The sequence below is a fragment of the Ambystoma mexicanum genome, chromosome 3p, assembly GCF_040938575.1.
Source record: "Ambystoma mexicanum isolate Mex_15411 chromosome 3p, UKY_AmexF1_1, whole genome shotgun sequence".
NCBI lineage: Eukaryota > Metazoa > Chordata > Amphibia > Caudata > Ambystomatidae > Ambystoma > Ambystoma mexicanum.
The window spans coordinates 107,137,279-107,161,970 of NC_090925.1; the positions used below are offsets into that span (position 1 = coordinate 107,137,279).

General features: G+C 44.8%; 1 protein-coding gene across 4 annotated transcripts in view; it reads left to right on the forward strand.

Annotated features, from left to right (window-relative positions):
* The window catches only part of LOC138580132 (zinc finger protein 25-like), a 340,122-nt gene that overhangs the window by 184,410 nt on the left and 131,020 nt on the right, over positions 1-24,692 (forward strand). For 3 of the 4 annotated variants that reach the window (XM_069650436.1, XM_069650437.1, XM_069650439.1), the window contains exon 6: positions 10,910-11,029. The exons of the other annotated variant lie outside the window; for it this stretch is intronic. In XM_069650436.1, the coding sequence (XP_069506537.1) occupies positions 10,910-11,029 (120 nt within the window). The remainder of the gene's footprint in view (positions 1-10,909; positions 11,030-24,692) is intronic. 4 annotated transcript variants of the gene reach the window in all.

Consider the following 24,692-nt stretch of genomic DNA (forward strand, 5'->3'; position numbering starts at 1 on the left):
ATCCAATGTTTTATGGAATCCTGGATGTCCTGCTAAGACCGAATCATGACATTCTTGAAGAATTCTCTTTCGAAGATCATTATTAGGAAGATGTAACTTATTCTCAAAATATGGTAACCCATTCTGAATTGACCTCTTCACATCTCGACATGCCCAATCCTCCATCTGTTGATTATTAAAGACTGCCTTGATAGATTCTTTCAAATTTTCCCTTTCTGTTGAATTCGCTGAAATGAAGTGTTCTTCAGGAATAATTAGTTCTGGACGCAATTCCAGCTCTTTCTCACAACCAGAAATTGCCTCGATAAACCATCCGCCTTTCCATTTAATCTCCCTGGTCTAAATGTAACCACAAAATCGAAATCCGCAAAGAATAGCGACCATCTCAATTGTCTGGGAGTGAGTGTCTTGGCGGACTTGAGAAACAACAGATTTCTGTGATCAGTAAGAACTGTAACGGGATGTCGAGCTCCCACCAGATAGTGACGCCATTCTTCAAACGCTGATTTGATAGCTAACAATTCTTTTTCCATAATAGTATAATTACTCTCAGCAGCAGAGAATTTCTTTGAAAAAAAAAGCTATCGGGTGAAGTTGACCTGTTTCCTTATGTCTTTGAGACAAAATTCCTCCTACAGCAAAATTAGAAGCATCTGCTTCCACAAAGAAAGGTTGAGCTGGATCTGGATGTAGAAGAATTGGACCAGTAGTAAATCGATGCTTCAAAGTATCAAAGGCATTTTCAGCTTTCTGATTCCAAATAAACAGTACTCCTTTCTTAAGAAGTCTCGTGATAGGAGGAATAATAGAGGAAAAGTCTTTAATAAATCGCCTGTAGAAATTGGCAAAACCCAAGAAACTTTGCACTTCCTTGATTTTAGTTGGAACCGGCCAATCCTTGACTGCTTTGACTTTCTTTTGATCCATTTCTAATCCTCGAGGAGAAATTACGAAACCTAAGAATTCAACAACCTCAGTATGGAATTGACTTTTTTCGAGACTTGCAAAAAGATGATGGTCTTGTAGTTTTCTTAACACTTTTCTAACATGCTGATGATGTTGCTCCAGATCATGTGAAAAAATGAAGATGTCATCAATGTAAACTACCACGAAAAGATCTAAAAATTCTCTCAAAACATCATTGATAAAAAATTGAAAAGCAGCTGGAGCGTTACATAATCCAAAGGGCATCACCTGATATTCAAATAATCCAAAACAGGTTTTAAAGGCTGTTTCCCATTCATTCCCCTACCTAACCCGGACCAAATGATATGCTCCCCTTAAATCTAATTTAGTCAAAATTGTAGCCCCTTGAACCTGATCCAACATTTCTGAAATTAATGGTAGAGGATAACGGTTTTTGATCGTGATCTTATTTAAAGCACGGTAATCAATGCAGGCCCTAAGCTTCCCTTCTTTCTTAGGCACGAAGAATAGAGGTGAAGCAGCTGGAGACTGAGAATGCCTGATTAACCCCTTCTTAAGATTTTCTTCAATATACTCCTTTAAATAATCATTCTCCTTCTCGGTCAAGGCATACACTCTACTGCTTGGTAAGATTGCTCCAGCTTCCAATTCAATTTTACAATCATATGATCTATGCAGAGGTAATTCCCATGCCTCAATTTCATCAAAGACATTAGCAAACTCTCTATAGCACTCAGGTAACACACCTATCACTGCCCCAATGGAATGTTCCTTAAAACCACTCCCAGCTAAGGCTACTATTCTAGCATCTTCCGTACCTTCTTCCCAACCTTCAATTTTGCAACAACGACCATGTTCTCTACAAATTTCTGATTGAAAATCTAAGACTCTTCTTCCCCTATCAATGGTTGGATTGTGACTAGTTAACCATGGCATACCCAAAATGATTTGAATTTGAGGTGCATCAATAAGTTCAAAGACGATATACTCAGAATGATCTTTAACCAACGTCATGAACAAAGGAACCGTTTCATGTGTGATGGGACCTGATGTTAGCTGAGAACCATCTACCGCTCTCACTTGTTCAACTAATAATTTCTCAACTATTGGAATTCCCATTGACCGAGCCACTCCACAATCCATGATGTTTTCAGTTGCACCCAAATCTATCATAGCAGGTCCAGACCCTTTTAAAATCCCATTCAAATACAAGTATACATTGATTGTTATATGAGGAACCACAGCTTGGAGAGTGTTCGCCACCTGTTGAGTCCGCAAACCACCAGGTTGAGGTCTTTTGGGGGTATAGGGGCAGTTTCCTAAAAAGTGACCACTAGGACCACAATACAATCACAAATGATTAACTCTCCTCCTCTCTTTCTCTTCCTTGGATAGTGGCCCTCTGCCCCTACCTACTTGATCACTAACTCTTCCTCTATCCTCATTTCTAGGCTTCTCAAAACGCTGAACCGTCTTTACCTCACCCACTCCCTTCCTTCGCTCATTCCTTCTTTCTCCCAACCGAAAATCAATTTGCATTACTAATTCTATCAGGGCATCACGGGATGTAGGGCGATCAACAATAGCGGACAAGGCATCCTTTAAATCCTCTCTCAAACCGCGATAAAACAAAGACGCTCTCTTATTTTCTGGCCAACCTGTCTCAAGAACTAAAGTTCGGAAAGTAGTTACATAACTCACTAAATCTTTATTTCCTTGTTTTAGGTCTAACAATTCACCATCTATTTCTTGTGATATTAATCTCCTACCAAACATCTTCCGAAAATCCTCCTTAAACTGCGCAAAATTTTGCAAAACTGGACTCTCCTGGGCCACTAGAAGTACAGCCCAAGCTGATGCATCACCGGTTAAATAAGACAAGACAAAAGCAACCTTAGCCTTATCAGTTTTAAAACTTTCTGGTCGACATAAAAAATGCAACTCACACTGAGTAACAAAGGTGGAGAATTTCTTAACCTCCCTACTAAAACGCTCAGGAGGAGCCAAGGGAACTGGGGTCATATTCCAAATCTGTCTTCCTGAATCTATTCCTTCCCTCACTCCTTCTCTCTCTAAAACAGGAGGTTCTCTCTCTCTCTCTCCTACAGCCCCCAATTCAAGAAACGATGTCTGAGACTCATGGGATTCCCTGCCATTTTCTCCTAAATCCCCTGCTCCCAAAACTCAAGACTTTCCAACAAATTCTTGAATTTGTGTCACCTTCTCCCCCAACTCATCCATCTTCTTATGGAACTTAGAATTCTCTATGTGTGCAGCCCTTAACTCCTCCCTTAATTCATGGATCACGTCTCCAAACTGTTCCATGATGGAATCTGTGAGACCCAGCAACTCAGGCAGACAATTTTTGGCCTTTCATCTGTCCGGTCCTGTCTTCTTCGTCTGTGGAAGATGTTGAGCCCCACAGATCCCTCAAGAATGTCGAGCCAACAACTGATCAGATATTCAGCTGAAGACTCAACTCTCCCGGGGGAAAGGGGAATTTGGAGAAAATAATAAAAGACAGACGCCAGCTTCTGATCGACCCCAATCTGTCAACCTCCGTTTTATAACTTGGAGGTTAAAGGTTAGGAACTTCCAGTAACATCATTGAATCAATGTAGATGTCTAGAAATTTTTTGTTCTCAACTTAAGTTCATAACACTCTAGAATTGTTCTTATACTCTTTTACGCTAGTACACATTTACCCAACTGACTGTGTTCATGGATTCTTAGTTTTGTTGCGCAGCATAAATTCGATCTGTCAGAACCAGCATTTAAAATAGTTTTCCAGTTCATACATTTAAACAGTTCTGAATTTCTACTTACTCGCCACACTTCTAAACTGATCAATAAAGTTTTCAATCGGAGGGGGCGTGGCCAGGGCGCGGACGATGCGGACGTGAGCCGAGTGAGCTCCCGCAAGCGCCAAAATAATCCTGCATTTTCATCCTGATTCCTGGGGATTTCGTGCGAAATAAACGCTGCGACCGAGCCCATAAAGCTGCGGACTCGGATTGACAGAGGTGGTGGCACCAGCCTGCCCAGACGACAGAGATAAATCCACATTTCGCCGAGGCCCGGCAGCAGAGCTGCACGACCAAGATGGCCGCCGGTGTCTGGGGACGGACTTCATCCGCCTGATCGAGAGGCCACAGCGGGGCACGGGACAGAAAGTGAGGCGGACGCCCGGGACCATCCTCTCTTCCTCCACCGCCGAATCAGAGATTATTCACCGGCTGAGCCCCGCTGACACCCGGAAGACGCCGAGACGGATCCGATCCGCGAGAGAAGTGCGGGGGAAAATGGCGCCCTCCTGAGGTCCCGGTGGTGTGCGGCTCCTGCCTCCTGACTCATATCCACTTTGGGACACCACGCCGCGACTGCAAACCGCGTTAGAAGTAAGTGATCGAGCCCTGCCCGCTGAGGACTGTACCGTACCAGCGAATGGGGGACCGCCACCCGCTTGGGTGAACAGCTAGAAGCGCTGGAGGTCCACGCGTATTGTGGAGGCCCACTAAAGGGCGCTGGGTCTCAAAATACTCTCGTCATATAAGCCCCAGGCCCTGGTGGAGGAGGCTTTTGGAACTCATACCCCCTCACTTGACTCGCTCTACGGCCACCATCCCATATACCGGGGGGGTACAACCACTCCAACGGCGTACATACAATAATTCCAGCCCCGTCGTAGCAGACACCCCACTACTCCCGAGAACATGGGGAAGGACAGGCAGAAGAAACCACCTACACAGAGCAGGATGGACCAGTTTGCCGTCACTACCACCCCGGCCCCGGCGGACCCTGCAACACGACCAAACTCCCCCACGGGAGATGAATCCCTCTCCTAACGGGACGTAATGGCGGCCATCGCCAACTCTCGCTCCTCCATGGAGACCAAAATAGACAGCATGGCGGCAGATGTCTCCTTCCTACGCCACGATCTGCAGAGGCTGACTTCCAGAACAGGAGTCGTGGAACACCGCATCTCCGAAGCGAAGGACAGCATCGGCGGGATCAACCGTCAGCTGTCCCAAGCCTTAAACCGCCTGAAAGCCTTGGAGGCGAGAGTGGATGATGGTGAGGGAAGGTCCCGCCGCAACAACGTTCGCATCCTGGGCCTGCCGGAGAGGGAAGAGGGACAATGCATGGAATTGTTCCTGGAGCAGTGGCTCGTGGACATCTTCGAACCCCAATCCTTCTCAAAATTCTTTTCGGTGGAGAGGGCTCATAGAATACCTTTGGGCAAACCGCTCCCGGGCGCTCCGCCCCGGACTATCATCGCTCGCTTGCTCAACTACCGCGACAGGGTTGCCCTTCTGCAATTGTCAAGCTCGCAGGGGACGATTACCCATAACGGCTCACGAATCGCCTTCTTCCCGGACTATACCCGAGAAGTGCAGAGGGCACGACAATCCTTTGAACCACTCAAGAAACAACTTGCCCAGATGAAAGTGAAATACAGCCTGCTCTTCCCGGCCCATTTTAAGATCTATCATAAAGGCACTACTGTCCACTTCACCGACCCACAAGACGCCTGGAAGTGGGCAGAGGCTCACATAGAGGGCGATTGGACTGCAAGACCAAGGAGACCGAGAGGAGGACCCCGACCCGGGCCGAGGCGGGCCTCCCCGAGGAGACACCCAGAACGGGGGGACAGGAGATCCCAGAGCCACCGGCACAACAAGAAGAGGAATGAACTAACTATAGTCCCCTACGAGGACCTTAGAACACTGCTGGGACACGTGAGGGTGTACCAGCCGCGCCTCGGATACCGACGTGCAATCTACCCACCATGGAAGAAGTCGACGATGGGCACAAGGTGGGAACTCTGGGGAAAGGTCTGAACTGTCCCCTGGTTAGACCTCTCTTCCCCCTCTTCCCCCCCCTCTCTTTTTCTTGCTGGTTTCGACCCTATCTAAGGGTCTGGTTTTTGAGCTGACACCTTAAGTTGAATGATCAGCAGGTTTGGGCGACAGGTACTTCGTGTTGGGGTGGAGTATGGGGTGGGGGTGTGTTGGGAAAGTTTTAAAAAAATGTTGTTGGTTACTACAGGACTGCCACTTGCTCATGGGTCGAACTACTCACTGTCCCCTATTAGGGGCGTTTTGCACTGTTCCACGAGGTAACCCTGCTTCCTTAGTACAGGCGAAGAATACACCGCCATCTCTTATGAATCGCTATACCCTGAATATCCCCATCATACGTAGTAAATATCCTCTACACAAACTCACACATCCCTCATGCAGCACACTAAGTCCTTGAAACTCCTTACCTGGAATGTGAATGGGATGGGGTCAGGAATTAAACGGCGTCTTATCATGCAATTGCTAAATAGACATTCCCCTGATGTGGCCCTCCTTACGGAAACCCACTTGGCTGGGGTAAACTGTGTCTTTTTCCAAAGAACTAACTATCGCCTTGCCTTTCATGCGGGATACACAATGGGCTCCAGGGGCACCCTTATTCTGATACACAAACGTATACCATTTATTCAGCATACCGTAGAACAAGATCCCAGGGGCCGATACGTGTTCATCCTGGGAGCGATCAGGGGTCAAAAGGTGGCAATTGTCTCAATCTATTCTCCACCGGGTCTGGGACAGGAATTACTGGATGACCTCACCACCCTTATAGGTAAACATCACCCTGACATATACATCCTAGGGGGGGATTTCAATGACACCATGAATAACAACACTGACCGCTCCCACCTCCGAAATCGTAACCCAGATACCCCTACCAAATTAGCCAACTTTACATCTGCCCTTGGGTTCTGGGATGTATGGAGGGAGCTACACCCCGATGTTAGGGAATACTCATTCCACTCTGGTGCCCATGGTTCTATGTCCAGACTGGATTATTTTCTTCTGTCGCACTGACCTTTACAGGGCTATGTCCGCAGAACTGCTCCCTCGGGGCATCTCGGACCATTCACCGCTGTCAATGGAAATATGTATGCAGGGCGCCCTCCCCCCCAGAACGTGGAGACTTAATAGCTACTACCGGGGGTTCCCGGAGCTGATAGATCGCCTAGAGGAAATATCCGCCGAATACTTCGAAATTAATGAAGAATCGGTAGATAACCCCGTGACAGTATGGGAGGCATACAAAGTAGTGCTTAGGGGTGAAATCCTCTCCTGGGCGACACATAAAAGGAACACCCGGCTCCAAAAGATACTAGAGGCCGAGAAGGAAGTGAGCGACAGGGAGGCTAAACATATTTCCGACCCCACGCTTGACACCCATCGTTCCCTCCAACGCGCCCAAGAGCGTCTTCGGAACAGAGCAATGGATGACGCTAAGCAGGCCCACTGGCAGGCTAAAGCGAGAATATACGAACTAGGGGACAAAGCGGCAAAATGCTTGCCTGGCTGCAGAAGAGAGACGAAGGACAACGCCATGTCCGGGAAATAGTCACACCACAGGGTGACAGCTATCACTCTGACGCTGAGATTGCTGAGGCCTTCTCGATGTTCTACGCAGACTTGTACCGAGCCCCAGCCTCTCCACTAGACCCATCCCTCTTAGCCGAGCTATCGTTGCCGACGCTCTCCGTGCAGCAGAGGGAGCATCTGGACTCCGCCGTATCAGAGGCCGAGATTTCAGAGGCACTATCTCAGCTCCAGTCGGGGAAAACACCGGGCCCGAACGGATTCCCCGTTGAAACCTGGCAAAAGCTAGGAGCAGACAAAATGGCGGCCCCCCTGCACAGAATGTTTCTTGCCGCCCGGGAACAAGGGTCTCTCCCACCAGACCTATGTAAAGCGACTATCGTGGTCATACCCAAACCTGACAAACCTCCACACAAATGTGCTTCCTACAGACCTATATCATTGATTAATGGAGAGGCCAAGGTCCTTGCAAAACTCCTGGCGAACCGGTTACAACTGGTTACATCCACCCTGATTCACCCGGACCAATGCGGATTTCTGCCCCACAAATCGACCCGGATGAATCTACGCCGTCTCCATTTGGCAATGGAGAGATCTCCAATTATAATCGGACCTTTGGCCCTGCTGGCAATCGATTTTGAAAAAGCATTCGATTCAATTCGATGGGATAGCCTTTGGGAGATTATGCGCCATATGGGGTTCGGGGAAGTCTTTATAGGATGGGTACAATTACTCTGTACTAACATCCAAGCGGAGGTAAGAGTAAATGGATGGTCCTCTCGATCCTTCCCCTTGGGCCGAGGTACGCGGCAAGGATGCCCGCTCTCCCCCCTTTTGTTTGCCCTTGCAATCAAGCCACTCGCTATTTGGCTTCGCCAAAACACAGCCTGGACGGGGTTTAGTTGGCCAGAGGGCTATGAGGACCGTACATCTCTTTACGCAGACGACCTCCTTATATACCTGGGAGACCCGCCTCGATCCTGTCCCATCGTAACACAGCTGCTCATCCGCTTTGGTAAATTTTGCGGACTCAGAATCAATTGGGATAAGTCAGTTTTCTTCCCTGTGAAGGGTGGAGAGCAGGCTATCCCCCAGGAGTGCCCGTACCGAGTTGAACAAGAAGGCTTTTGATACTTGGGAATCTGGATATCCGGGGACCTGACAAGCTATGTAGAGCATAATCTCCGACCGATCACAGACCGGTTCATTACCGATGTCCAACACTGGAAACTTCTCCCCCTGACCCTTATGGGTAGAGCGGCACTCTTTAAAATGATGACCCTTCCCAGATACCTCTATGTCCTTCAAAATGCCCCACACAGAATTCCAGACTCAGAGTTTCACCTAGCAGAGACACTTCTTAGGGACCTTATATGGGGGGGAGGCCAACCACGAATAGCGTTAACCACCCTTCAGAGATCGATCTGGGAGGGGGGAGTGGGAGTCCCCCGTCTCCAAACCTACTATTGGGCATCACAATTGGCTGTGGTTAACGATCTGCTTCACGGGAACCGGGACCTACCTCACATACGCGCTGAGATGGCCACTATACAGAATGCAGACCCGCTGACCATTCTTTATCAACCCCTTCCAAGAACCCCCCCACCCACAACTACAACGCACCTCACTATGGTCTGGAGACAGGCACACCGGTTCGTTGGGTGGGATAATAAAGTTACCATCGCACAACCTCTCTGGCAAAATAATAATCTAGCTGCGTCCCTTGAACTAGAGCCATGGCCCAACTGGATGAAAGCAGGGGTCACGCGAGTGGGGGATATGCTCACAAATGGGAAACTGGCCTCATTTGAAGATCTACAGTCACACTTCCAGATCCCAAATACGGAACGGTATCACTACATTCAACTAGCCCACGCTTTAAGAACCCACTTAACAGCTGACACAAGGCTACCGGACTACACCCCCATAGAGCGCAACATCCTACCAACGTATATCCCCACCAAATGCACTTCCATTTTATATAACGCCATATCCTCCTTTGCTACCCCCGAACTGAATGAGCTCAGGGCGAAATGGGAAGCGGATGTGGGAGAAATAGATCCGGAGGACTGGATACAAGTCCTCATGCACCCTCAAGAGATTGCTATCTCCTCTAGGCTCCGACTGGTGCAGTTGAAGATACTGCACCGGGTATACTACACTAGGACGCGACTATACGGCTGGAAAAGGGCCCCAAACCCAAACTGTCTCCGCTGCGGGGAGGAGGAGGGAACCTTCTTTCACATCTTGTGGGCATGCCCCCGGATACAAGCCTTTTGGAATGCATGCTGTGGGGAGCTCTCCAGAGTCCTGGGCCGGACCATACCACTGGACCCAAAAGCCCTACTCCTGGGAATACCTAATGAAATCGAAGCTAACAAGTGGGAGAGATTGCTCCTACACACGGCAGCAGGGCTGGTCAAGCGTAATATAGCGCAGAAATGGGGAGCCCCTGACCCCACGACAACGGATCAATGGAAACTGGATATGGACGTGTGCGCCATGATGGAGCATAGGATCTATTTGGCAAGGGGTTGTCCCAACAAAGCCTCAAAAATTTGGGATAGGTGGGAATAAGAAGTGATCTAAGACTCCCTCCTGTATGCTGGGGCGCGTGCAATGGGTATTATGTACTACACGCCGATATATGTACTAAGGAAGACTCTTGACCATAGCTGATATGTGTACTGCCTTTGTTGATTGAGACTGACCATGATAGTCCTTATGTTGATCTGTTTTTGTTTTTGTGATTGTTGTAATATTATGATAATAATAAAATACTTTATTAAAAAAAAAAAGTTTTTAATCTAATACGTGGCGGCGGATAGAAAGAATCTTCATTGGACCCTTTCCAAAGTGAAGGTCAATCTATCTTCGATTTAGGTTAAATCAAATTCCTACTTTGGAAAAGACAAGCAAGTGGGGACTGGGCTAAATAAATAATTAAGCATTTAGTAGCAAATTGCCCGGCACTGACCCATGAAAGGAAAAGATACTTGGGGATGTAATCTGTCAATTAATTCATGTGGTCTAGCTTGATGGGGGGGCCACGGGTAGAGCATGACTTTGGCCTTATGTAGTTTCCTTGCCCAGATAATTAAAAAAAATGGGAGAGATAGAATGATTAGAAACCTCAAAGGAATTCATTGCAAACTTGTCTTTCCCAATTGTTGTTTTGTACTATTACTATTTGTATTTGTATGTTACTATGGGATATTTTTAGTTTTTAACATTTTATACCGTAGGTATATATGAGAATGTTTTGTTTGTATCCTTTTTCTTATTTGTCTTTTTTTGTACAAAAGTGAAAGGTTTACATTATGTTTGAACCAAAACGCTAATAAACAAATTTTTAAAAAAAGGGTCAAGCAAGTGAACTATCACTATGGTGAAAAAATAACATATGGCCAACAAATGAACAACAGTCTGAGAACAATAAATGTGATCAGTGAATTCTACCCCTAACAGCAGAATATTTTTACAAAGTTTGCTTTCATCTCATGATGGGTTTCAGAATACTATGCATCCTCCATTGTGCCCAAGCAGTTAACGTCGACTATATGAATATATTATACCAATTATTTTTTTGTTAGGTCTAGAAGGATTCAAGGGTCCCTATACTTTCAGTTTGGCAAAGGACAGCTGTTCCAAGGCTAGTTTGATGGATCAGCCCAGAGCAGGAGGAGAAGAAACCATCACCGGTCCAAACCCAGGTATGTTCTAAATGCTCCTAAATTGCAGCAATTGGACAATTAACATTCTAGGCTGAGCTTAGGTAAGTATCAAAGGGGCATAAAGTATTCAATCAGCAGTTTTCATCAGTGATTGGCCTCTTCCGAGGTCTGCTTAGTTAAAAATAGCCATGAAATCCAACACTGCTGGAATAGAACATAGACAAGTGGAAGCATCACATGTGAAGGTCAACGAGGACTATCCGGAACTTCAGTCTACACGTTTTTCCTACATGGTTTCCAGCTTTGTATTTGCTTAGACAGTAATATTGTTGTTACATATGCGTGACCAACATTCTGAATTCCATCTTCTGCTCCTGTCTCCTTTCCACTGCCCCTTCCAGGCTGGTTGCTCAATGTGTTGCCTACCCATTCCATAAAAATATACTGTATAATGTTGTTGATCATTCTCCTCCAGCTCCAGTCTCATGTTGTGACCTTGAGTTATGAGAACAAAACTGCACTGAAACGTGCCTGTACTATGTACTGCTATCATTTCTTAAGGAATCCTAAAGATTCATTTTATAAAAAATGCGTATTGCATGCAGGGGAACACCAACATTGGCACTCATGTGCTGTTGGGTCCTGTGCATGCATGTTACAAACCCTCGGGGCATGCTTAGGAAATGGTCATTGTGGCGCCGTTGGCGTCGTATCTCAAGCATTCAGATTCTCCTACCTAAGATGGCCGCTGTATCGCAGGGTGACGGTACAGTGGTTCTGAAGGCATTCGATCCTGCTCCTCCCATCCGTGCTGAGAAAGTACTTCCGGGACCAAATACAGAACGGCATCACGTTGCTTCTGATTACAGCAGTCACGCTTCGTGAGTATCGCAGCTAGGAACTCCTAGACTTTTTTGCTTGCATTCCAAACCCCTGATTCACATTTTCCTTTTCCTTCTTTCCTGCTAGCAGGAACTCCCTCTTTTCCCCTGTGTCCATCTGTTCGCTTACACGAGGATTTTCCAATCCAAACATTTCCAGGGAACTGCACAACGTAGGTGGACATACCACTACATCACATCCAATACAACTGACTTCAGACATACCAACTCATCTTATTTACTTCTTTACTTTAGAATCTCATGCAACTCGCGGTTATGCGGACTGTATCTCCCAGCCACCACCTCTATTCCCTCGCGGAACATTTCTCAGAGAATATCTTCCAATCTCCATTCAGGATTCCGGTACGAATATTTCCCAGTACTAGTGGTCTCTATGTTCCCCGTCTTATCTGAGTTTGCTTAAGATTTGTATCCCCATCTAGATCCTCTCTCCCAGCTCCATCGATGATTCAACCTACTTTAACCTCAGCAACAACTAGCGTCAAAGGTTGTATATTATCCATTCATTTAACTTACCTGTTTTCTTTTATCCGGGTTAACTTTCCATTCTCATTATAGCTAGTGTTGGAACCGGATTGAACGCCCTGACGTCTCGAGGACTATCCGACGGCAACTAACTACACCCGGAAGAAACACACCTGAGACAAGCTCCCTTCCGATTCCTACGATCACCATATACAAGGGTTTTCTTCCCCTCGAGGGTTTCCCTAGTGTTTTCACATTGTGCACTTTACAGCTGCCCAGTGAAAGAACGTTAGGGGAATCTCTCCTATCCTCAATCTATCGTTTGAAGATCAGTTAGGACTTTGTATTCTTGATCTAAAATTAGTGAAACTAGGTGCACAGATGAAAAAAATCAATTCCAAGTTTGGCAAATTTTCTATCCTTCCCCTCCTAAGATTCTACATAGGGAAGGTAGTTCCTGTAATTTTATATGGTTTGGACTATAACGATGTAGCTTTGGAGATAGATTGGGATGTAATAGAATCTAGGATATGGAAACGTACTTTGGGTCTGCCAGATTGTGCTCCCATTGATTGCTTGCGTTATGAACTTGGTCTTTCGTCACTCAGATCATGGCTTGAATGGAAGTGGTTGGCTCTCTACAGATTAATCCTAGATCCTCCAAATAATTCCCTTTTTGAGGAAACAGCTATAGAGCTGCAACTAGGGAACAATGGTTTTCTGTATAGATTTGGGCAAATGTTTGGAAATATTGTCTGGTGGTGACTGTGATGTTCAGTTGCTTCTGCAGAACCCATTAAAAGTGAAAGAAAAACTGAAATTGGGTGATTGGATAGGCACGATTGATGATATGCGAAAAACCAAAAGATGAGCCTCTTTGACAGTGCTGGATAAAGGCTTATCATTCGTGCCGACCTATTTAAAGAAGTCCCCTAACCCTCGGTTCAGATCTTCTTTCCTGAGATTTCGCTTAAACCTTCTCCCTACTCTAGAAATACTAGCTTCTAGAGATAAGGAAGGGGGGACTCTACCAATCTGTGACAGGTGCCCTATTAGCGAAGTCCAGACTGTTAAGCATCTATTATCTAATTGTCTTGGGACCTGGAGTTTCAGGGCCAGACACTTTAGTAGATTTGTTCATGACGAGTCTCATCTTAATACCGATGATTTTTGGGCAAGATTATCTTCTGGTAATGAGATGGCTCTTTCGAGTTAGGTGGGAAAATGTCTAAGGGAATAAGAGTTAGTAACAGACTGAATTGCTAGCGCCGATTTGAATTTCTTTTTCTCCCTTTTTTCCTTTTTTCTTTTCTCACTTTCTTTCATTTCTTGATTTTAATGATGTATGTTTTGTTCATTGTGATATTTAGAGTATGTATAGTGATGGATGATTTTTATCTGTTTTATCTTTGTGTACTGTATGTTGAAATGTGTTAAAAGTCACATTTTGGCTATTGCACAATAAATAAATTAAAAAGAATATCAGGTAGGACTTTGTATTCTTGCACTCCTGTATTACTTGTGAGGGTGAAAGAGTGCGCCTCCCAAATCCTATGAGTGCAAGTCCCGAGTTAGGGATAACAGCTAGCAATGCCTGTAAAGAGTATTACATATCACCCTCACATTACGGGTAACAAGTATACGAAGGGATAAACATGGAACAATAAGTTCAACAACTTGTGGCAGCCATGCAAAGCCTATCAGCATAGGTACAATTTCTCAAACAAGAAAATGCCTCTTTAAAGAGTCAAGTGGGTAGATCAGCTCAGAGTTCAGAGGTACCTCCGGGACCCCTCCCCTCTGGTAGATTTGATGGAAACCCCCATGTAGTTAAAGAATTCCTAGAATCTTGCACCGTCCAGTTTGCATTTAAAGCGGCTTTTTTCCCTACAGATCGGGATAAGGTTGGTCATATGATTTCTCAAATGACCGGAGCCGCATTAGCATGGGCCACCCCATTAGTCACTAATAACAATCCTATACTGGACTCATATGCCGCCTTTTGCAACAGTGTAAAGATTATGTTTGGTAGACAAGAAGTAACCATAGCCGCTCAAGAACGTCTTCTAGACCTCAAACAAGGCTCACAGGATATCCTGTCGTATATCACTCGCTTCAAACAGATGGTAGCTGATACTGCTTGGGCAGACGATGCTCAAATAACCATATTCAGGAGAGGCCTATCAGAAGAGTTAAAGGGTGAGATTTCACGTGTACCCCGTCCCCACAATATGAGTGAATTCCTATCTTTAGTGATGCAACTGGACTATAGACTCCAGGAAAGAAACCGTGAGAATAGAAAGGGAAAGAACAGCTGACCACAACAGGAAGGGTGTGCAACGCCTAGTAAACCTATATCAACGGAAGAACCCATGCAGTTGGGAGTCACTCGCGGTCCTCTCTCACCAGAAGAGCGCTTTAGACGAAAGTCTCTCGGACTTGTATGTATTGTGGAGCCAGTACTCATACCGTCAAAGAGTGTCTCTTAGTTCCTTCTAGGAAGGCTGGAAACGCCAATGCCCGGCCGTAAGGGGAACAACGGTGCAGGGTAATTCATCCACAAATAGTTCCCTCTTTAGTGCCTTTTCAGATTCCCAGAGTCCACTGTCAGACAACGGAATGGTTGTGCTAGGAGTATCTCTCTCATGGGAAAACATCCGTCTGGAGAACGTGTCGGCCATGGTAGACCGTGGGGCTGCTGGAAATCTCATTGGTGATGCATGGGCTCAAAAGCATAACATTCCTAGAACCTCTAAGTCAATCTCCATCCCAGTAGAAAGTGTCGATGGAAGTCCTCTTGTTTCAGGTCCCATTAAGGATCATACAAGATCCCGGATAATGACTGTAACCACTCATCAGGAAGCCGTAGAGTTAGATATCATACGGACAGCGCATTATCCCATCATCCTAGGTCTACCCCGGTTAAGAAAGCATAAACCTTACATCAATTAGGCAGCAGGAACTCTTTTTTTGGGCTCAGAGATGTGTGTCCGAGACTGTTTAAAAAAGATTACCTCTCAATCCGGAAGGGATACAGACCCAGGGAATTCAAGTTCTGAGGGAACCCTATTAAACCAGGTCTCTACACTACCGCCTGAATATCAACAATTTCAATCAGTATTTACACACTGAATACTCCGTGTCACCTCCACACAGAAGGGATGACTGAAAACCACGTCCCAAAAACTGAAAGGTGACATTGAAGTAGCATCCTTATCACAATTGTTGTAGGAAAACACAGCCAACCACACCAGATCAACCCATTCCTCACTAGCTTGTAGATAACATCTTAGAAATTTCTCTAACTCCTGGTTGACTCTCTCAACTTGCCCATTAGACTCTGGATGATACCCTGAAGTTAAACTAACCTTCACCCCAAGTTTTTTACAGAAGGCACTCCAAAACTTTGAGATAAATTGAGATCCCCTGTCTGAGATAACTTTACAAGGAAGACCATGCAACCTAACCACTCCTTGCAAGAACATATGAGCCAGTTTTTCTGCAGTAAGCTCTCCCTCCATCAGCAAGAAATGTGCTTCTTTAGTAAGAAGATCCACCACAACTAAAATAGTTGTACAGCCTTTATCCAGGGGAAGCTCACTGATGAAATCCATAGAAATCGTGTGCCAAGGTCGAGGAGGAACAGGTAACGGCTTCAATAAACCATGCGACTTCCCAACTTGACTTTTTGCCTGTGCACAGACTGCACACGTCTTAACGAAGTTCAAAGTATCTTGACGAACCTTCTCCCACCAAAAATTCCTACGAACTAATTCCAGTGTCTTCCTGAAACCTGGATGTCCAGAAAAGATCGATTCATGGCAATTCTTCAAGATCTTTTCTCTTAACTCAACTGTGGGCAAATAAAGCTTGTTATCAAAAAAAGGAAGACCCTCCTTTAAGCTCCTAGCTGGATCCAATTTCACCCACTCTTCCATCTTCTGTAAGGACATAGATTGGCGAACTTCATTCAACACATCCATACCTTTGAAAACTCCAGGTAACAGAAAGTGTTCAGGAGCAATAATCGGTTCTGGTTCTTGAACCTCTTTCGCCTCACTTCCAGGAAATTGGTGTGATAGTGCGTCTGCTTTTCTGTTTATACTTCCGGGCTTAAAGGTCATAGTATGCAAAAAATAAAGACCAACAAAGTTGTCATGGAGACAACGTTTTAGCAGGCTTCAAAAACAATACATTTCTATGATCCGTAAGTACAGTTACCCTGTGCCTAGCCCCTTTAAGAAAATGTCTCCATTCTTCAAAAGCGGACTTGATAGCTAGCAATTCATGATCTGAAATCGTTTAATTCACTTCTGCCGCAGAGAACTTACTAGAAAATAAAGCTACCGGGTGTAACTGACCAGCTGTTTTATGTCTCTGTGAAAGCACCGCCCCCATTGCTAGATTGGAAGCGTCTGCTTCCACAAAGAAAGGTTTAGAAATATCTGGATGTATCAAAATTGGGCTGGGTGTAAATTTCTTCTTTAATTCTTGAAAGGCCTTTTCTGCTTCAAGGTCCCATTCGAATTTTACTCCCTTTTTGAGCAGTCTGGTTATAGGAGCAACTAGCTGTGAAAATCCTTCTATAAATCTTCTATAGAAATTTGCAAAGCCTAAGAAACTCTGTATATCTTTAACCTTTGTTGGGGCAGGCCACTCCTGAACTGCTTGTATCTTTCTTAGGATTAATTTCCAAACCTTTTGGTGAAACTATAAAACCCAAGAATTATACCGAATCTGCATGAAATTGGCTTTTTTCCAACTTGGCAAACAAATGATTTTCGCGTAATTTTTGCAAAACCAGACGAACATGTCTCTGATGTTGATCCAAATCTGAAGAAAAAATCAAAATATCATCTATATAGACAACTACAAAAATATCCAAGAATTCTCTAAAAACTTCATCAATAAAATATTGGAAAGCCGCTGGAGCGTTGCATAGTCCGAATGGCATCACCTGATATTCATATAGTCCAAACCTGGTCTTAAACGCTGTTTTCCATTCATCTCCTTCTTGCACACACACTAGATGGTAAGCTCCCCTCAAATCTAATTTAGAAAAAATGATGGCTCCCTGAATTTGATTAAGCATTTCTGAGATGAGAGGAAGAGGATACCGGTTCTTAACTGTGACCCTATTAACTGCTCGATAATCTATGCACGTTCGGAAGGTTCCATCTGGTTTAGGTACAAAAAATAAAGGTGAGGCTGCAGGAGACTGAGAATGACGAATAAAAGTTTTTGCCAAATTCTCGGTTAAATATTCGTTAAAATAGTCATTTTCTTTCTCTGTAAGAGCATATACTCTGCTACTAGGCAAAATTGCTCCTGGCTCTAACTCAATTTTACAATTGAAGGATCTATGAGGTGGTAATTCTCCTGCCACTTTCTCATCAAAAACATCCCAAAAACCTTGATAACATTGTGGAAGTTGTCCAACAACTGCTCCAACATCATGACCTCCAACCCCAAACTCAGCCAAGTAACTAGACACTGAATTTATCTGTTTAACTTCTCCCTCAAAAGGCCTTCCCGAGAAACAATTCTCTTGTCAGAAATCAGATTGCATATCAATTGTCCTAGCACTCCAATCAATCAAAGGATTATGCAGAGTAAGCCAAGGCATTCCCAAAATTATCTTTAACAAAGGGGCATCAATCAACTCAAAATATATCCTCTCACTGTGACCCCCGGGTAACTCCAGATAAAAAAAACTAGTTCTGTGAGTAATTGGACCTGAAGAAAGAGAGGTCCCATCAACTGTTCTAACTTGCTCAACAACCTCCTTTTGAATAATTGTCATGATGCCTACCCCCGGGGACCCAGACCAAGACCAGCAACCCCGGAAACAGGCATCAAGTTATTCCAAGCAAGCCCAACAATCCCTGCTAGGGGCTATTTGGGTGCAGTCCTGACGTCTATGGCGCCAGGCTCATATGGAGAGTCAGTCCTGGCGCCATAGGTACCAGGCTCATAGATTAAAACTTACCTGATGCAGACCATGCTGCAAACTTACCTGATGTAGACCATGCTGCAAGAGCTCCAAGCCAAAAGAGGCTTGGAAGGGACTACTTTACCTAGGGACTATTTTTAACTCGGGTGGGGCACGGGAGGAATACTTACCTAGGACTACTTTGGAGGCTATATAAACCACGCCCGAAAAGCAGCACACGCTTCGCGTTATTCTGCATCCAGCAGCGTAACGTTCACCGTGGCTGCAAGTCTGCATCCAGTCTTCTGCCACGCCCGCCTCGAGTCTGGAGCTCCTAGAAAAAGGGAGAAAGAAGGAGAAAAGGTTAGAACAACAGCAATACCTTTGATCCTTACCTGAATTCCCAATCCATGGCGCCTTCGAGTTGGAAGAAAGAAGTTATTTTATGCGCGTTGCCTCGCCTGCTGCAGCGCCGCGCTGAACTCACCGGCCTTCGCAGCATCTTCACATTCCACTGCATCCTTCTGCATGTTCCCGCCGCACTCCGGCACCTAAGGGGAAGACCAGAACAGCAAGGTGAGCCAAGGGAATACACAGAGGCAATATTAGTTATCCCCCATAGACTTACTTGATTTTACCACTGGGAGTACTATTCCTCTTCACGGGTCGGCGCAGCTTCCACTGCATCCTCGCCGAACCCCGTCCCCTAAGGGGAAACAAAAGGACAGCAAGGTGAAACAAAGGGGCAAACAAGGGGAAACCTCCTCACCACAATAGACTTACCTGATTTTACCGCCGGAGGCATTATTCCCCGAGACTTCATACTTTCTCTCACCACCTGAATAAAGGCGAAAGCAACAGGTTACATATTGACATTATTTTATCGAACTGTGTTGGATAATACAAATCCTTTCCTGAATATTACCGGTTGCCACGAGGAACTCTTTGCTAGGGTCAAGCTGCAACCTGCAAGGAATTGGACAGAGTGAAAGTCAGACATTTGAACTCTTACGAACTACATACTTATGGCGTCTTGCCGGGAATCTCAGAGTCAATATTGTTCTGGAACTCACCAATTCCTTCGAGCCAGTGAAGCAAATGGCTCTCAATGCAGGATGGAGAGCTCATCTTTCCAAACCATCAGGTGGGACTATAAGTGGGGACATCAAAGGTGATCAGTAGGGAGAACAGTGTGAGTGGGGGAGGGTTAACGCTCAAATCCACGGATGGTTAATTCCCTTTCTCCATTTGCAGAAGACTATTCCTACGGGCCAAGCAAACGAAACTAGGTGGGCCAGTCCAGTCCGTCATCTCGGCACTACGCGTCACATTGGTGGAGACCGCAGCTGTCCAATTCAGATCTGAGTGCAACAATAATAGGGATTCCCAAAGATTTGGCAAGCCCCCAATCCATAAAGTTCCCATTGGCTCCTGAATCTACCATAACTGGATCTTTTCCCTTAAACTCCATCTCCAAAAACAAGGATACATCCATTGTGATATGAGGAACAGCAGTCTGCACGGTGTTGGTGCTCTGCTGCACCTTTCCCGTTGAAGTAGAATTTCTTTTTGGTGTGAAAGAACAATTTCCTAAGAAATTTCCACTTCTTCCACAATATAAACACAGATGATTTTCTCTTTTCCTAGCCCTTTCTTCTTTAGTTAAAGGACCCCGGGCCCTGGAAGGGGGATCATTCCCTTTCGTTTTCATATCCACTTAAGGTTTATCCACTTTGACTAAAGACTTAAAATCACTCTGACTATGACGCCGCTCTTCTCTCCTTTCACTCAAGCGAAAGTCTAATTGAATAACTAAATCTATCAGAGCATCACAGGTAGAGGGCCGATCTACAATTCCAGATAAAGCATCCTTTAACTCATCTCTAAGGCCTCGATAAAACAACAAGGCCTGTTTATCCTCAGCCACCTGCTTTCCAAAACCAGGGACTTAAATTGTGTAATGTAAGTAACTAATTCTTTATTACCTTGTTTCAATTCTAAAAGCTCCCCATCCACCTCCAAAGATATCTTCCTTCTGTCAAACATTTTTCTGAAAGTTTCCAGGTAACTAGAATAATTTCTCAAAACTTCACTCCTTTGAGTCACCAACAACCCTGCCCAAGCAGAGGCCTCCCCTGAGAGATAAGACAATATGAAAGTTACCTTGGAAGCATCTGTAGGAAAAATCTCAGGCCTACTCATAAAATGTAACTCGCATTGAGTTAAAAACACCCTAAATCTCTTAGAGTCTCCTTGATAACGTTCAGGATGCGCCAAGGGAACCGGCATAACTAAACTTCTAACTCCTTCACTAGCATGTGAGGGCCGTAATAAATGTGATAACCGGTCACCTTCCTCCCTTACTAACACAGCTGGAGAACCTGAACCCCCAGCCATCTCATCCTCTCTCCTTGCTCCCATCTGCTGAATTTGTGCCACTTTTCCATTTAAATCCTCCACCTTTTGACTTAGTGAAGCATTCTCACTACGAGATATTTTTAACTCTTCCCGTAACTCCCGGATCAAAGATCCTAGAGCCTCCATTGAGGTCTCGTCGGGGTTCATGTCAGCTGAGGCGGACTAAGGTTAATGCCCTTTCATTCTATCAGGCTGAGAGATATCCTGTGTCCGCGGAAGCTGCTGAACCCCCGACAATCCCCCTGAAATGTAATCCTCAGAACCAGTTTATACTCGGCTTTGTAAACTACACCCCAAAGGGAAAGGGGGAAGTGGATAACATAAGAAACACCAGGTTGGCGACGTCTAGACTAGCTGATGCAGAACCTGCAGTGAATACATAAGAACACATAAAATCCTCAATTTACTTAACTACCTTTTGATTTTGAAAACTCTATATCCTTAACTAAAATGTAAAGAATCATACCTGGTTCTTCTCTTTAAGGATCTTAGAGAAGATAGGAGTAATTGCTGATAAAATCTTTCTACCTTCTTTTTTTGCTTTGAAAATCTTGAAAATAACAGCAACTCCTTTCGAGTAATGTAGCCTTAAGAACCTTGACTCATGCCTTTTAAAACTGTATAATGTTCCAGTTATGATGGGCTTAAAAGGAATCCAGTTCTTCTTTCTGAATAAAGTACATAGTCTCTTTAAGAACTTGCAAACTTGTCCACACGCGCAAAGATTTACACGCGCAGAACACGCGCTGAAGAAAATGCACGCCGGAGAGAAACACGCGCTGAGGAACACACGCGCTATGTAAACACGTGCTGAAGAAATCACGTAGAAGTCTTTTCTCACGCTCGCGTAGATGCGCTATAAACACCCACGCTATGAACACACGTGCTGTAGAAATCACGTAGAAGTCTTTTCTCACGCTCGCGTACACGCGCTATAAACACCCGCGCTATGAACACACGCGCTGTAGAAATCACGTAGAAGTCTTTTCTCACGCTCGCGTACACGCGCTATAAACACCCACGCTATGAACACACGCGCTGTAGATATCACGTAAAAGTCTTTTCTCGCGCTCGCGAACACGCACTATGAATACACGCGCTTTTAAGAATTAAACGTGGAACTACTAACAGTGTAACATCACAGTTCTACTATTGAATTTACATTTACTTTCTCTAAAAGTCACTAATGAATTTGAGCAACAGATTTACATATCCAAATAAACTCACTTAGCTTAAGAATGTTTCTTTTCCAAAAGAACTTCCGAAAACTCTCCTGTGAACCTGAATACTTCTCCTGAACAACCCCAAATAAGTAGCCGCTCGACTGCCAAGATTTGAAAGTTCAAATCCACTAGGCCCAAGACTTCAGCAGGAGCAGCTACAAACACGTCCTCTCAGCTGGGGTTACGACGATGAAAGGCAGAGAGTGACAATTTAGAACGTTCATTGTTGTCCTGCAGTTCTCTCTATCCAATCAAAGCTTTTATTGTAAAACTCCATCTTGCCTTGGGCCAGAGCCAGGAATATGTATAGAAAAGTCAAGGCCAAACCAACTGCAGTAGAAAACTTCCAACCACACAGAAATAAAGGGGAATAATGGAATAATTAAAGGAAACCTGACAGTCCTCTTGTTTCAGGTCCCATTAAGGATCATACAAGATCCCTGATAATGACTGTAACCCCTCATCAGGAAGCCGTAGAGTTAGATATCATACGGACAGCGCATTATCCCATCATCTTAGGTCTACCGCGGTTAAGAAAGCATAACCCTTACATCAATTGGGCAGCAGGAACTCTCTTTTTGGGCTCAGAGATGTGTGTCCGAGACTGTTTAAAAAAGATTACCTCCCAATCCGGAAGGGATCAAGACCCAGGGAATTCAAGTCCTGAGGGAACCCTATTCAACCAGGTCTCTACACTACCTCCTGAATATCAACAATTTCAATCAGTATTTACACACACTGAATACTCCGTGTTACCCCCACACAGAAGGGATGACTGTGCCATAGATTTAGTACCAAACAGTCCTCTTCCATTCGAACGAATGTATATTCTTACCGCCAAGGAAAAATAAGTGCTAAAGGAGCATCTGCGAACACATTTGCAAAACGGCCTTATCATGGAGTCAACATCCCCGGCGGCAGCTTCACTTTTTTTTATTCCAAAAAAGAACACCACCGAACTATGCCCGTATATCGACTATCAAGGGTTAAATAAGATCACGGCACCTGACAAATACCGAATACCCCTCATCCCAGACATTCTGGAGGCAGTTCAGGGCTCACGTATCTATACCAAACTCGATTTACGTGGGGCCTATCGTCTAATCCGCATCAAGGCGGGAGACGAATGGTAGACGGCATTTCGTACTCTGTTCGGTCACTACCAATACAGAGTCATGCCGTTTGGATTATCCAACGCTCCTGCCGTCTTTCAACGGTTTATGGACCACATATTCGCTGACATATCCCTCCACTATGTAATAATATATCTAGATGATATATTGGTTTTTTCATCCACATTGACTGAACACATTCATCACGTACAGGAAGTCCTCTCCTGTCTGCAACAAAATCATCTCTTCTGCAAGATAGAGAAGTGCGAATTCCATCAGCCTTCAGTTGCTTATTTGGGATTCATACTATCAGGAGAGGGTATTTCCATGGATCCCATCAAGATCTCCGCGATCACAGAATGGCCAACACCTAAGTCTGTCAAAGACATCCAAAGGTTTTTGGGATTTGCCAATTTTTATACCTGTTTCATCCCCCACTTTTCATCTCTTACATATTCATTAGCACATCTCCTTAAGAAAGGAGTTGCTTTTTTTTGGTCTTCGGAGGTCCAGCACTTGTTTGACAAACTAAAGAAACTTTTCACAAAAGCCCCAATACTGATCATGCCAGATCAACAAAAGAAGTTCATTGTGGAATCAGATGCATCTCATCAGGCATTAGGAGCGGTTCTCCTACAATCCGGGTTTAATAACATCGAACAACCAATTGCCTACTTATCAAAGACGTTATCTAAGGCAGAAATCAACTATACTGTGTTGGAGAAGGAACCTTTGGCCATAAAATGGGCATTTGAAGAATGGCGACATCTTTTATTAGGAGCCCGATTCCTGATTGAAGTCAGAACAGACCACCACAATCTACGCATATTACAATATGCTCAAACATGTAACAGCCGCCAAGCCCGGTGGGCTCATTTTTTCTCACCTTTCCGTATTACCTTTAAATTCATCCCTGGCAGAACAAATCTAAAGGCAGATGCCTTATCTCGTAGAGATCCAGTTGAAGAAACTCTGTTCCAATCTGAACCGGTGTTCCCCAAGACGGTTTGTGTGCCAGTGGTACAAGACTTCTTACAAAAGATCGAGGTCACTTCAAAGGATTGGGAATACTCTCATCCAGAATTGGTAGCAAAATACCATTTAACACCTAGCCAAGGCCTTCTTTTCAAGGACAAAAGGATCTTCGTACCTAATAAGGACCTCCATCGAGAGGTGTTACGTCTTTGTCATGATTCAGGCTTAGCTGGACATCGAGGCTTCACAGGTACATTAGACCTCATTCAGAGACAATACTGGTGGCCAACCATCAGACTTGATGTACAGAACTATATATCATCATGCACCATTTGTCTCCAAACAAAGACCCCCAGGCATTCACCCATAGGGAAACAAGTATGCACACAAATACCTACAAAACCATGGCAAATCATTTCCACTAATTTATAGTGGATCTACCGAAATCAGAAGGATGTAACACCATCATGGTAACCGTGGACTCCCTAACAAAGATGGCTCATTTCAATCCTTTGCCAGCTGTTCCATCTGCTGCCGTCATGGCACGAGTATTTCTGGACCGTATATTCTCCCTTCATGGACTTCCAGAAGTCATCATATCTGATCATGGCACGCAATACACCTCAAACTACTGGAAACAGATGTGTCATATCCTAGGGATCTCCAGAGCTTTAA